Genomic DNA, 13,501 nt, shown 5'->3' on the forward strand with positions numbered 1-13,501 from the left:
AGGGACCTTGTTTAAAAGATGTAAACAGGCAGGAATCTTTCATCACATTCTGATCACCATTAGTCCACGGCTGAGGGACCACAAGGGAAACAAAGCACCACACACCATGCATGGTCTCATTGAAAGGTCCATAATGTGTACGATGAATGAATTAATAAATAGTGACAAGTCTAACCTTTAAGGGCTCATCTGTTAGCCCATTTCAAACACCTTCCGTAAGAGTTTCCTGAGAGGCTCGAGAGTTCAGAAACACGTTTACTAACCGGTTCTTTTTCTCTTTCCTGCTCCAGTCTTGCAATCTGTTCATTCAGTGCCTTGTTTTCCTCCGCGAGTGATTCCAGCTTGGACGCGTCTACCTTATACAAGTCCTCTGGAGACAAGGCCCAAACACCTCATCAGAATCAGTGCACGGTGCTCTCGTGTTTTCAGCAGCTGATTCCCTCACTCCCCAGACCAGGACTTCGGCACACTGCTGTCTGTACTAGCCATCCTTTGCTTTCCTCCTGGAATGTCCCGTTGCCCTTAGCTTGCTTAAAGCTTCCTTCCACGGCACTGCTGCTGTTTGCCTACAGTTCCTCCCTGGATTACTATTCCTTTCTACCTAACAGAGTACCAGCTCCTGACACCAGGGTCTTATGCTCCTCATCCCTGCAGGTTTGACACTTGGGCACATGAGAAACATTTATTTGAGTGGATTCATTTGTTTGTTTAATCACATGTAAAAATATTAAGTAATTCAGTAAGTGATTTCCATATTAGATTAAAATGAATTTTCCTTTGTGTGTGTTATGTACACCTATGTATCATGAGTCTACATGTGTGCACATAGAAGCCAACACTTGAGGTTGTGCATCTTCAGTCATTTTCACCTTACAGTTTTAGATAAGCTGTCTCTGCAAACCTAGAGCTCCCTAATTTGGTTAGCTTGGCTGGTCAGCAAGCTCTAGGGATCTCAAGCATCTTCCTTCCTTTGGGATGCAGACTCAGAGCCCCATGCTTGCTGAGGATGTACTTCATTGACTGAACCATTTCTCTAGCCTTCTTAAATCTATCCATCTATTCCTTGTGCCTGTGAACAAGCTGGAACTCTCCTTTTCTCTCTTTAGGATGATACAATCCTAGAAATCCTAAAGGAATGCTTTTGGTTTCCCTCTCACCTTTTGTGACATGGGTATTAAGGTGACTTTCCCATATCATTGCATAACACTGAATTAGAAGTAATTTATTGGAAATGCAATGGCCTGCTAACTCCCTCCAAGCTTCAAGAGAGACTTTATATACTTTCCCTAAGTAGTATCTCTTAAAGCACAGACAAATGTCTTTTGTGCTCCCAACACAGAGCATTTTGTATTTTATTTTGCATCTTTTTGAGACAGGTTTCTCTATGTAGTCCTGTCTGTTCTCGAACTCACTTTGAAGACCAGGCTGGCTTTGACCTCAGCAACTGCCTTCCTTTGTATCTTGAGTACTGGGATTAAAGTCATGTGCCATCACTGTCTAGCTCGTTTGGTATTTTGTTACACTGCTCTCTAGTGTGCAAAGCTTCCAAGAGATGATGCATTTCTTAAACTCATATCACCAGTAAGAGTTATGACTCAGGCCGGACTGTAACAGTTATTTTTTTGTTTAATCATTACTTTCCCCCCATTAACGAACACTTTGGGGCTGGAGAGATGGCTCAGCGGTTAAGAGCACCGACTGCTCTTCCAGAGGTCCTGAGGTCAATTCCCAGCAACCACATGGTGGCTCACAACCATCTGTAATGAGATCTGATGCCCTCTTCTGATGTGTCCGAAGACAGCTACAGTGTACTTATATAAGTATAATAAACCTTAAAAAAAAAATCTTAAGAAAACCCCAGCACTTTGTAGGTACCCACCCATTAAAGTAGCTCATGAGAAATCAGCATGGCAAGATAAACAACCCCCCAGAAAGAAGTGACAGTGCAGCCAGGGGACACTCACTCAGCTTCGCCTGCAGTTCAGCATCCACGTCTTCGAAGGTGTCAGCTCCAGTCATGAACTTCTCATAGCATTTTTTTGTGTAGTCCAAAAACAACTGATTGAGTTAAACAGATTTTTAAAAACAAAGACATGACTCCCTACTTTGTTTCATTTTTTTCAGACTGAAAATTCAAATTTGAATGAAAATTAAGCCAAGAATAGTAAGCAGTTATATAAATTTCTAAGAACAAAAAAATTAAAAGCTTGTCACTAACTATGATACAAAATGTACACAATATATCACTTCTCAATATGAACAGGGGTAAAAACATCTAACTTGGATAGAGAAGATGCTCTGAAGACAAGCCAGAAAGCTTGCTAATAAATGTAATTCAACATAAAATACACAAATTTAGCTGGGGCTGCAGAAGCCCAGTGGCTGAGAGCATTTCTCTATCTTGCAGAAGACGTGGGCTCCAGCACCCGCATGGTGCCTCTCAACCGTTCACAGCTTCAGTCCCAGGGATCTGATGCCTTCCCTCATTTCCTTGGACACCAGGCACATACTTATATGCACCACAAAATACTCCTAAACATAAGAAAAATAAACCAAATCAACCACCCAAACCAACCAATCAAAAAAAGAATGCTGGGGCTTGAGAGACAGCTTCGTGGGTAAGAGCAATTGTTGCTACTGTAAGGACCTGGTTTTGGGTCCCAACAGCCACGTGGCGGCAGTCCACAGGACCTGACATCCTCTTTTGGCCTCCACAGACACTGTACACAGGTAGACACATACATGCAAAGCACCCATACACTGTGAGTGCACTATTAAGTGTATCTTTTTTAAAGATCAATTTACTAAAAACATTTTTAATTGATTTATTTTTATGTGTATTTTGCTTGACAATGACTGTTCATGTCATTAATCCCAGCATTTGGAAGCCAGAGGCAGGAGATCTCTGTGAGTCAGGAGTCAGCCTGGTCTACACTGAGAGCTCTAGGACAGTCAGGGATATATAGTGAGAACCTGGGCACCTTTGCCAAGGTCACCTTTGATGCCACCTCCAATACCTAGAACTACCTGACCCCTGACCTCTGGAAAGAGACTGTGTCCACCAAGCCTCCTTATCAGGAATTCACTGACCATGCTGTGAAAACCCACACCAGGACAGAGCCCCTGTTCAGAAGACCCAGGCTCCTACTGTGGCTACCTGAGGATAAAGTGAATTCAGTCTGTTAAACAAACAAACAAACAAACAAACAAACAAACAAACAAAATTTGTTAGAAAGCAAAAAAGTTCTATAAAATAATTTTAGTTAAATATCAGAGCAAGCTCTTTGCATCTTACTTACAGTAATGTATAGTTACCTTATTATGCTTAATTCCATCTTCAGTTTCTTCTCCCCAAGCCTGCCCATCATCAAACAAAGGTGAGCTTTGTTTCATGGCATCATGAATCTAATTAATGTACAAGCAACACATCAAGTTGGCTGAGTTGACGATTTGTAAAATTCACTTTGAGTAATTTCTAGAAACATTTAATCATACAACTAGGAGTTCTAAAAAAGACTATATTCAGTCTTAAATATGATCCTTCATATTTTTTCTCCATCTTTATTAGCTCCTTCATATTTTAATAACCAAACACTTTGGGATTTAGAAAAGAATGGGTTCTGTATTTAGTTCTGGTCCATAGAGGGAAATATGCAGACGTTTGTGCTATGATTAATACAGTGAGAGTACATATATATTTTTTATATTTATGTATGTGTGTATGTATGTATGTATGTATGTATGAATGTGTGCACACACACAGATGCGTGTGCATGTAACACACCATTCACGTGGAGACCAGAGAACAGTCTGTGTGAGTTCATTTACTCCTTCTACCACGTGGGCTCTGCAGACTATCACACGGCCATGCTGGGCAGCCAGTGCCTCTACCTTCTGAGCCAACTTATTGGCTGTATATACGCATTTTAATGTAACTCCGAGAACGCAAAACAGAATGGCCACATACAGGGTAAATCAATTCATTCTCTTATATGAACTTGATTTAGATGTTCAAATGGATTAATTGGCTTATATACATACATTCAAACATAAACTTTATGCCTGCCTGCCTGCCTGCCTGCCTGCCTGCCTTCCTTCCTTCCTTCCTTCCTTCCTTCCTTCCTTCCTTCCTTCCTTCCTTTCTATGGAGATAGGGTCTCCCTCTGTCACTCTGGTTATCCTGGAACTCTATATGTAGACCACTCTGACCTCAAACTCAGAGATTAGCCTACCTCTGCCTCCCAAATTCCAGGAGTAAGGTGTGCATCCTACTCCACACTCAGCTCTTAAACTTCCAACTTTAGACACAAATATGAACTTTAGATTGAGTTTTACAATATGAAATTTTGGAAACACTCCAGTTGTTTAAATCTGAAACAGTTAAGAATGTGCTTGTCTGTAATATTAGCATTCAGGAGGCTAACGCAGGAGGAATAGGAGTTCTAGCCAGACTTGGGTACACAGCACGACCCTGTCTCAAACAACTAACAAACAAAACAACCCAAAGATGGGTTTCACTTGAAAACAGCTCAATCTACAGATGGAAACTTAGGAAGACGCTTTTTACTCAGCCAGAGGTGCTTGTCCCGCCACCTTTTCCTATGCTGAAGGACCACGCTGAAGACCTTCTCTAAGACTTGGGCAGATTCAGGGAAGTGGTAGAAATGCACTCCTTGCTTGCCATTCTTTAACAGGCGCAAAGTGACAGATCTCATGGAGTCTGAGAGAAGGGGAGAACGGAGCTCAGGAAGAAGTCTACTCTATCTTCCAGGTGGATCTCTGCTGCCTTGCTAGCACCATTACACCAGACATCAATAATAACTTTTATTTTGAGGTCTGGGAACTGAACATATAGTATGACACACGTTAGACCAGCAGCCTATCACGGAGACAGACATTCTTAAGTTCTCTTTTACTTTTTATCTTGACACAGGATCTAAGTTGCCCACGCTGGCCTTAACCTCTCTTTCTGTAGAGTAGCCTGGTCTGGACGCCATGATTCCTTCCTAAGGAGCTGATATTATAGGCCTAAGCAGATTTAATTCAGTAGGAAAACCATTATCTTCTATCTGAATATATCATGACTAGATATTTAAAAACTTCCTATACTTATAAACAAAGTAATAGAGAATAATTTACAACAGGGTTAATATTGTTCATTAAGAGCAATGAAGACACAAAAGGCTCAGCCACAATAACTTAGAAATATCATTATGGAAACATCAAAGTGAATGGATTTAAACATGTTGCATCCTATGAAGAAAGCTATATTTTACTGAAGAAACAAAGAAATGAAGAAATAATAAAATCAATATTGTCCCAAGTGACAATTACCCCAAATTGTTAAGATGGGAATCCTTCCCTAAGTGTTTTTTAATGTAGTCTGAAAACATAGAAGAGAGAGAGAGAAAGAGAGAGAGAGAGAGAGAGAGAGAGAGAGAGAGAGAGAGAGTGTGTGTGTGTGTGTGTGTGTGTGTGGTAACAAGAAGTAGAACTTTAAATAGTATCTGTAGGCTGGTAAATGCTCCATGGATCAAGAGCTTACTATACAAATGTGGACCTGAGCATCTGTAATCAGTGCTGGGAGGTAGAGACTGGTGGATTCTGCGGTCTGGGCAGAGGGCTCAGTGGGTGAAGTGCTCACAGTATAAGCATGAGGACCTCAGCTTGCATCCTGGCACCATGTAAAACCTGGACAAGTCTGTGAGTCCCTGTGAACCCAGCAGTGGGAGGTTGGGTGGGCTGCTGAGACATGAGGATCCACGTCTGATCCACAATATGACCCTCATGGGCTAAAGGTAAAGCTGTCACAGTGTGAGTCCAGAGTGTACAGAGCCTTGATTTTGTCTCCTGCACCCTAACCAGAAACAAGCTTCCCCCCAAACCAGCATTCTTGTATATTGAATACATTGATAATAAAAAAGGAAGAGAGGGGTTGGGGATTTAGCTCAGTGGTAGAGCGCTTGCCTAGGAAGCGCAAGGCCCTGGGTTCGGTCCCCAGCTCCGAAAAAAGAACCAAAAAAAAAAAAAAAAAAAAAAAAAAAAAAGGGGTCGGAGAGAAGGAGGTAAAGCATGCTATACAAGCCCCTGGCAACCTGGGTTTGATCCCACACATATGCCATTGTAACCATGTGTGTGCACTTGCACATGCACATGCACACATGGGGTAGCGGTAACGATGATGTAAAAGAAAAAAAAGTGATAGGCAATTACTCTTGTATGAAACTTTTACGTCCAACTTTAAAAACAAAATATATGAAAAAAATTAGCTATATTCTTTTTTTCTTGTCACATTGTCAACTATTAAAAACATGAACAAGAGACCTGGCTCAGTAACCAACTCCAAGAGGCCTTCCCATGTGTGCCATGGCAAAAGCATATCTACACATAGCTTACATACACGGAGATAATACACTAAAAAGAAATCAGGGCTGGGAGGTACAGCTCAGTTTAAGAGTGCTTGCATAGCATACAAGAAGCTCAAACACTAACAGGGAGGAGCAGGGGGCAGGCAGTAAGTTTAGGGAATAAGAAGTCAGTTGAAATCTGGACATAAGCTAAACACTGGGGTCCCAGTTTCATTCGTGTTGAGGTGGGAAGGTTTTAAGACTAGCTGTGAAACACAGACACAAAGTTCCCACTCCAAAAGACAAAGCAAAATAACCACTCACAATATCTTAGCCTCCTTCTTCAAATCCAAAGCAACCTGATAACAAAATAAAACATAAAACAACAAAACCCCCATCTCCCTAAATCACTGACTCAGTTTGAGATGTAAGGAGTTTCATACAAAAGGTTAAAAGCTGGATGCGGTGGTATACACTTATAGTTCCAGCTATTCACCAAACTGCAGTAGAAAGATTATTTGAGCTCAGAGTCTGAGTGCAGCCTAGGCAACTCAGTCAGATCCACTCTCAAAAAACGCAACCAACCAACTAGGCCAAGGTTTACACCAATAGCAGAGGCAGATAGTACGATGTAAAACTATGAAAACAAGCTGTTTCAGAGCTTCTGAATAGGTAGAGTTTAAAACAATGCCTATCTACAGGCATGCAACACTCACAGAGATGAGCAGAGACAGGGCTTCTCTGTGTAAACCAGGTTGGCCTTGAACTCCAAGATCTGCCTGCCTCTGTTTCCTGAGTGCTAGGACTAAAGGAGTACACTGCAACATGTGGTGACTGAGGAATTTTAAATGCCACAAATATCCCTGGAGGAAGATGTGGCTTAAATACACAGTTGCCCACCACTTAATAATTGGGTGATTTTGCTGTGTGAACACGGTAGTGTACGTATGCAGACTTAGGCAGCATAGTCAGTTTGATGTGGCCCCTTGCTCTAGTCAAGAGACATGAGGCTGCCAGAATAACATGGTGCCATTCTGCAGTGAACGCTCTTTGTTTTAGTAAGTCGTATACTCTAAGCATGTTGGGCAGCATTACTCCGTACACTATACACTTTTATATGCTGCCTCACACGTTTATATCAGAATCATCAGAGACAGGCACGTGATAGAAATGTTCATATCTGTGCTAATTTCATGGGACTACCATGTCGTCCACCGGTGACTGAAATGCCAGAATTTGAAACATGACCATATGGTTTATAGAGTAAACAGGACTTTGGAACCTATGCCCAGGGCTTAAGTGCTCAATGGTAGGACCACCTTGGACTCAACTCTTAATACCACAAAACCAAATAAAATTTTATCCAAAAATAATGATTTAAGTTGTCTGTAAGTTGGGAGAACACTCACTGTACATTTTCCCCAAATTATTAAGTTTGGATGAAACTGATTTCATTTTGAAAAAAGGAGAAAATGAATTTCATGTAGAAAAACTATGGACTCATTTTTATCTAAGCTGTAACACCTCAAGAGAAAAGCTCTGTGTCAGGCAGAACCTCTCACTGCCCGCCTCTCTTATGATGCTAACAGTTGGAAGAACTTCAAATCAAATATGATTTTAAAACTGAAGCAGATTTTCAGACAAGTTGCAAAAGCAAGACTGAGGAGAGAAACAGAAAGTCTTAGTGAGGATAAAAACAGAACAAAACCCAAATGTATAAAGGTAACACATAAATGTATAAAGGAAACACATAAATCACTGGCAAAATACCTTGATGCAGTCTGTTAGCCACACCAAGGCGGCCACAATGTGAGGCCACGTGTGAGGGGCTCCCACTGTGTACATGGAGCTCTTGGACAGTGCAAAGGGATACCTGTGAGAAATCAGGGGGGAAAGGTGCCATCACATTAGGAAGCACAACAGTTACACTAGAAGTTTCATTTTAAAGCTCCATACACTGGTGTAGTCCTCGCTTGTTGTGAAGGTATTTGAATCTATTCTGGTGAACTGACTCATCGAGAATTTTGCATATTTATTCAATTTCACAGATTACTTTGCACCTACAACTCCTTACATTGCAGTGTTTAACAACTGAGTATAATAGACATCTCCCGAAATACTCTTATTCTCCTGAATTCAGTGTACTTCTATTATACATTTGTGATTATCTGTCACTAATCTACTTCCCTCCCTGTGCTGCTTCTTCCTTTTTTGTTTTTGGAGACGATTTCACTCTATAGCCCATAGTTCTTCTTCCTCAGTTTCCTCAAGAGTTGGGATCATACGCCAAGAGGTGTATGGTAACACATTTGGTCTGTGCTTAGTCATGTCATGGTCTGAATGTTTATTCTGCAGAATTCATGTCAGGAACTTAGTCTCCAGTTATATATGAATGATACAGAGATGAGACCTTTGGGAGGTGACTGTTACAGCCCACATGAATGAATCCATTTCTGTATTAATGGGGTAGTGAAGGAGTAGCCTTGTTAGAAATGTCATCTCTTTGATACATTTGCTCATTCTTGCCATATAGTACCTTCTAGCATGTCATGCCCCACCAAGAAAGCCCTTCCTTATTAGAGGCTGAGTAGATGCTGAAGCCATGCTTTGGGGCTTCCTGTCCATCATAACCAAGAGTTAAGCCACCTACTCACATGTTTCAAGCCCACAGATTTTCTGTATCAAGCAGTCTAATATCTATACATCTTACAATATATATATGTACTTATATCCTTAATTTTATGTATGTTTTGGCTGCATGTGTATATAACATATGTGTGTGGAGGCCAGAAGAACTGTTATATGTGACTGTGAGCCACCGTGTGGGTGCTGAGACCCAACCCTGAGTCCTCTGAAGAGCAGCCAGCACTCTTAACCACCGAGTACTTTAGTTCAATGACTCCTACATTTTATGAATTACTGAGCATTTGGTGTTTTGCTATAGGAACAAAAAAGTCGTATGCTCAAGAATCTATTAATTTTCCTTTCTCTTCAATTTATTCTGCAAATACTGCTCATCTTAAGACTAATCTAAACTATTGACAAGCTTATTACAAATCCTCATTTGTTTCTTCTCTGTGACCTGATAAGGCCTCTAGACTAAGGGAAAACATACCCAAGTTCTTTAAAAATTCTTGGGACCTCTTCTTCACATTTTGTATTAGGAAGTTCATACGATGGGCACAGAAAGCCATAAAGAAAGGCGAAGATCTTTAGGAAATCTTTGGTAGATGGAGCTTGTAGAGACTTCATGGATACACTATATACATAACCGTTTTCTGTAAGAAACTACAAACACCCTTATGAAGCATTGAAAGTTTTGGACTAGAAAAAATTTGGATATAAAAACACTCAATTCAGACAATTTAAATTATTGAATACCTCATAGAGTTGTCGAATACACTGCTGAATGAATGCTTTGTCATTAAGGGGTCTTGGGTCCTTGATTTTCTCAGAACTGGAAAATATACCAAGTTGACTATTCCTGGACCCATGTTCGCTAGTCCTAGAAGTGCATTTTAGAAAGTCTATATTATTTCAAGGGTATACATAACATCCACATTGTAACAACATCAACTAACATCAACCTTTAATTTTTAAATAATTAAACACAATCGTATTACTTAAGGCAGAAGGAGAGAGCAAAGGAGTTAAAGGAGTATGTTTCAGGTATAGAACGAGGTGGAAATAAAACGTGCCCTGGGACTGGGGATACAGCTCAGGTTTGTTCAGCAGGAAGTCCTCTGTGCTCAATCCCAGCACCACAAATGCCAAACCGAACCAAGCTAAAGTTCCTTGTGCACCACACTGCCAACACACGCACTATCCCTGAAGGTGTGCTTCCAGTGCACAGGTCTTCTGTGCAAGTTTGTTCAACGGCCTGAGCACTCCCATGTCTGCTGACCCACTGCTGTTTCCTCACCTCTCCTCACTTGCCACTACTCCTAGTGGAAAAATTGTCTTGGGGTATTAAGTTAACATACTTGAAGAACTTAAAAACATGGGGCCTTTGTGAAAACTCAGTAAATATTAGATCTTGTAAATATTCATTTCTATCCACCAATCCTTAGAACTGCTCTAAAAGGAGATGCTGCAATTATTTCCCTTAAGGAAAAAAAAATCTGCTTTTATCTGTGAGCAGTGTGCCTGTGTGTGTGTGTGTGTGAGAGAGAGAGAGAGAGAGAGAGACAGACAGACAGACAGACAGACAGACACGGAGGACAGAGAACAGCCTGCAGGAGGTGAGTACCTTTCCTTGCTGAGCCATCCCGCTGGCCCAGAAATGTTTTTAAAAATTAAAATCATTTTATTTTTGTAACCATATGAGATTATTATGACTTAAAATCAAGTTTATATGACATTTTCTTAGTTTAGTTTCTAATATAATCAATAGTGGCAGATATCTACCATAAAATAAAAGCTCTCTGAAGTCACACTAGCCTTCAGAATGTGAAAGAGTTGAAACTCAAACGATAAGCGAGCAGATGGCGCCTCTCTTCCCGTCTGATTCTGAGAGCTAGGTACAGAGCACAGAGGACCTGACCATCTCCTTGTAACACAATCTGTTCATCTCCAGCGTCATGTAAAGCAGACACCACCCAGAATTTGACCAACTAACACAGGAAAACTGGATCATTCTGCTTGAAAACACCTTTACAATCTATTATTCTTATTGATCTCCACGCGAATGAATGAATGTCTATAAGAAGCTACTCATTAAATATAATTAAAAACCTCATTACCTTTTCCCAAATATTGAGACTTTTCTTTCAGATGTAGGCTTGTGAGTACTCAGTTTTCCAAAGGTTGACCTCTCTCTGCTTTAAAGAAAAATAGAAAATAACTCTTTAAAATAAATGTAAAAATACCAGTTTATGTAATTTTTATAATATGTTAGAGCTAATACCTCTTTCCTACTACCCACAAAAATTTTTGAAAATCATAAGTTTTGGTTAGCTGCTATCATTGCGATGAGCTGCAAGATAGTATAATTGTAAAATGTTAAAAATTTCAGTCCATGTTTTTTATATTAAAATTTATTTATGTGGTCCTGGAGAGATGGCTCAGTGGTTAAGAGCACTGACTGCTCTTCCAGAGGTCCTGAGGTCAATTCCCAGCAACAACATGGTGGCTCACAACCATCTGTAAGGGGATCTGATGCCTTCTTCTGGTGTGTCTGAAGACAGTGACAGTGTCCTCACATATAAAGTAAATAAATCTAACAAAACAAACAAAACAAAAAACCCACCCCAAACCCCTAAAGTAGGTTTAAAAATTCATTTATGTATGGATAAAAATTTTATGTATGAATAAAAATATAAGAAATAATTATGGTTGCCAGCTTTGTTTGAAATTTTTTCTTTTAAATCCTACTTTTAATATTTTGAGATAGGGTCTTAGTCTGTGTTCCGGGTGTCCTAGGACTCACTATGTAGTCTGTGTGCTGGGTGTCCTAGGACTTACTATGTAGTTTGGGTCAGCCTCTGACTCAAAGTTTTCCTCTCAGCACGGTACTAGGTATAGCCACTTACGTCATACTTCCTAAACTATTATAAAAAATGGCAATGGCAACAGTTTTGCTTTTAATACAGTTCAACAGAAATCTTTTTTGTTGTAAGAATGTGGGGTGGTTAAAACAAAGTGCTTCAAGTATCCAGAAGGAAAATAGGCAAATAGTTCACATTTCTAAAAGCAGTAGAGCCTCATACTCTATCAATCCACGTGATTTAAGAATGGCTTATTAAGTAGCTAGTTCATATGCAGAATTTATAGGATATGGGTACACAGCGGATTTATAGGATATGGGTACACAGTGGATTGGACACACCCTTCTGCTAACTGGAAGAGCAATCTCAGAGTGAAAAACTGATGATGTTCACCATAAGAAATTCTTTGGTTGGTTGTTTGGGGAACTTACTATATAGCCACGCTGGCTTTGAACTCACACTGAGACATCTTCCTAGAGCCTATTGAATACACTGAGCTATGTAGCAAGTTCACTTGAACACCCATCCCCAAACTTGAGAAAATAACTTTATAGTTTATCCCCAGAACAAATAAATCTACTTTGATTTTATTACTACCTTTAGTTGTTGGAAACATCTTAATAATGATGAGTTATATCATGGTGCCTACTCAAGAGGTTAATTTCAAAGGAAAAAGAGGAAAACAAGCATTGTCAATCATCTTTTAGCCTGCCTGGCAAAGAATCTGACTTTGGGAATTGGAGTGACAACGAGCTAAAGCCTAGCGTCATGTCGGCCTTTAGATCTCACTGGCCCCCAGTCTAGCGCTACTGGGAAGAGACAGCATTCACCAAGACATCACTTACACCTTTGTACTAACCAGTCCTTACTCTAGACAGGAAAGTAGGCAGTGGAGAACCACAGGTAGAGGTACTTACGTTTGAGGGGTATGAAGGCCAGGTTTATTGAGGTCCAAGGATCTTAACTCCTGCATAGAGAGGCGGCCAGCACCACAGCTGGAAACTGAACTGCGCTTCATGCTTGTAACCTAATTCGGGATTTCAATATTAGGAAAATGTTCCAGATGTAAGTAGTTCATGGAGCAACAGTTATTATCTTTATTCTCGAATAGGAAGGCAACTAAGTTTGTTTCTTTACGACAACCTTTTCCTTGTATGCTATATTTATTTGTTCATGTAAACTGACGTTCCCACAAAGAACACCTACGCAAGTTCAAGTATTAAATACACTCAAACACTAGACATGTACAATACAAGAAAGAACAATGTATGACTTCTGCATCACACAGCAATCCATGATCACGAAATTACTCTGTTAGCCCTGACCTTGTGTCTATTTCAATGGTAATTCATGGGCTGCCTGACAAGAAATCTCAGGTTCCTTTACTCCTCCCTCAAAATGTTTCCTTTGGTTCAAAAAGTGTAGAAGTATTTCCCCCCGATTGGGATTAGAATCCTGCCCAACTAATTGGCTGATGGGCTCTTAATTAATCAATTAAAGGAGATGAAAAACAATTTTTACATAACACTGAGACCGGAGATGCTTGACCAAATCAACCTTCGGACTGCACCCAGATTTCTGGGCTTTAAAATCGGCATCTAACTACACAGTGCACAAAATCATCCCCTATCTACTTCACTACACCTGGTTTACGATTAACCCACTGTT

General features: G+C 40.2%; 1 protein-coding gene across 1 annotated transcript in view; it reads right to left on the minus strand.

The window, feature by feature from the left end:
• Ndc80 (NDC80 kinetochore complex component) overlaps positions 1 to 13,501 on the minus strand; it is a 31,395-nt gene that overhangs the window by 17,198 nt on the left and 696 nt on the right. The window contains exons 2-9 of the mRNA XM_032901760.1: positions 12,751 to 12,860; positions 11,090 to 11,167; positions 9,729 to 9,852; positions 9,463 to 9,635; positions 8,118 to 8,220; positions 3,316 to 3,405; positions 1,965 to 2,058; positions 264 to 370 (exon numbers count right to left, since the gene is read on the minus strand). Of these exons, the coding sequence (XP_032757651.1) occupies positions 264 to 370; positions 1,965 to 2,058; positions 3,316 to 3,405; positions 8,118 to 8,220; positions 9,463 to 9,635; positions 9,729 to 9,852; positions 11,090 to 11,167; positions 12,751 to 12,851 (870 nt within the window). The 5' untranslated portion in view covers positions 12,852 to 12,860. The remainder of the gene's footprint in view (positions 1 to 263; positions 371 to 1,964; positions 2,059 to 3,315; positions 3,406 to 8,117; positions 8,221 to 9,462; positions 9,636 to 9,728; positions 9,853 to 11,089; positions 11,168 to 12,750; positions 12,861 to 13,501) is intronic.

This window comes from Rattus rattus, chromosome 4, assembly GCF_011064425.1.
Source record: "Rattus rattus isolate New Zealand chromosome 4, Rrattus_CSIRO_v1, whole genome shotgun sequence".
Lineage (NCBI taxonomy): Eukaryota > Metazoa > Chordata > Mammalia > Rodentia > Muridae > Rattus > Rattus rattus.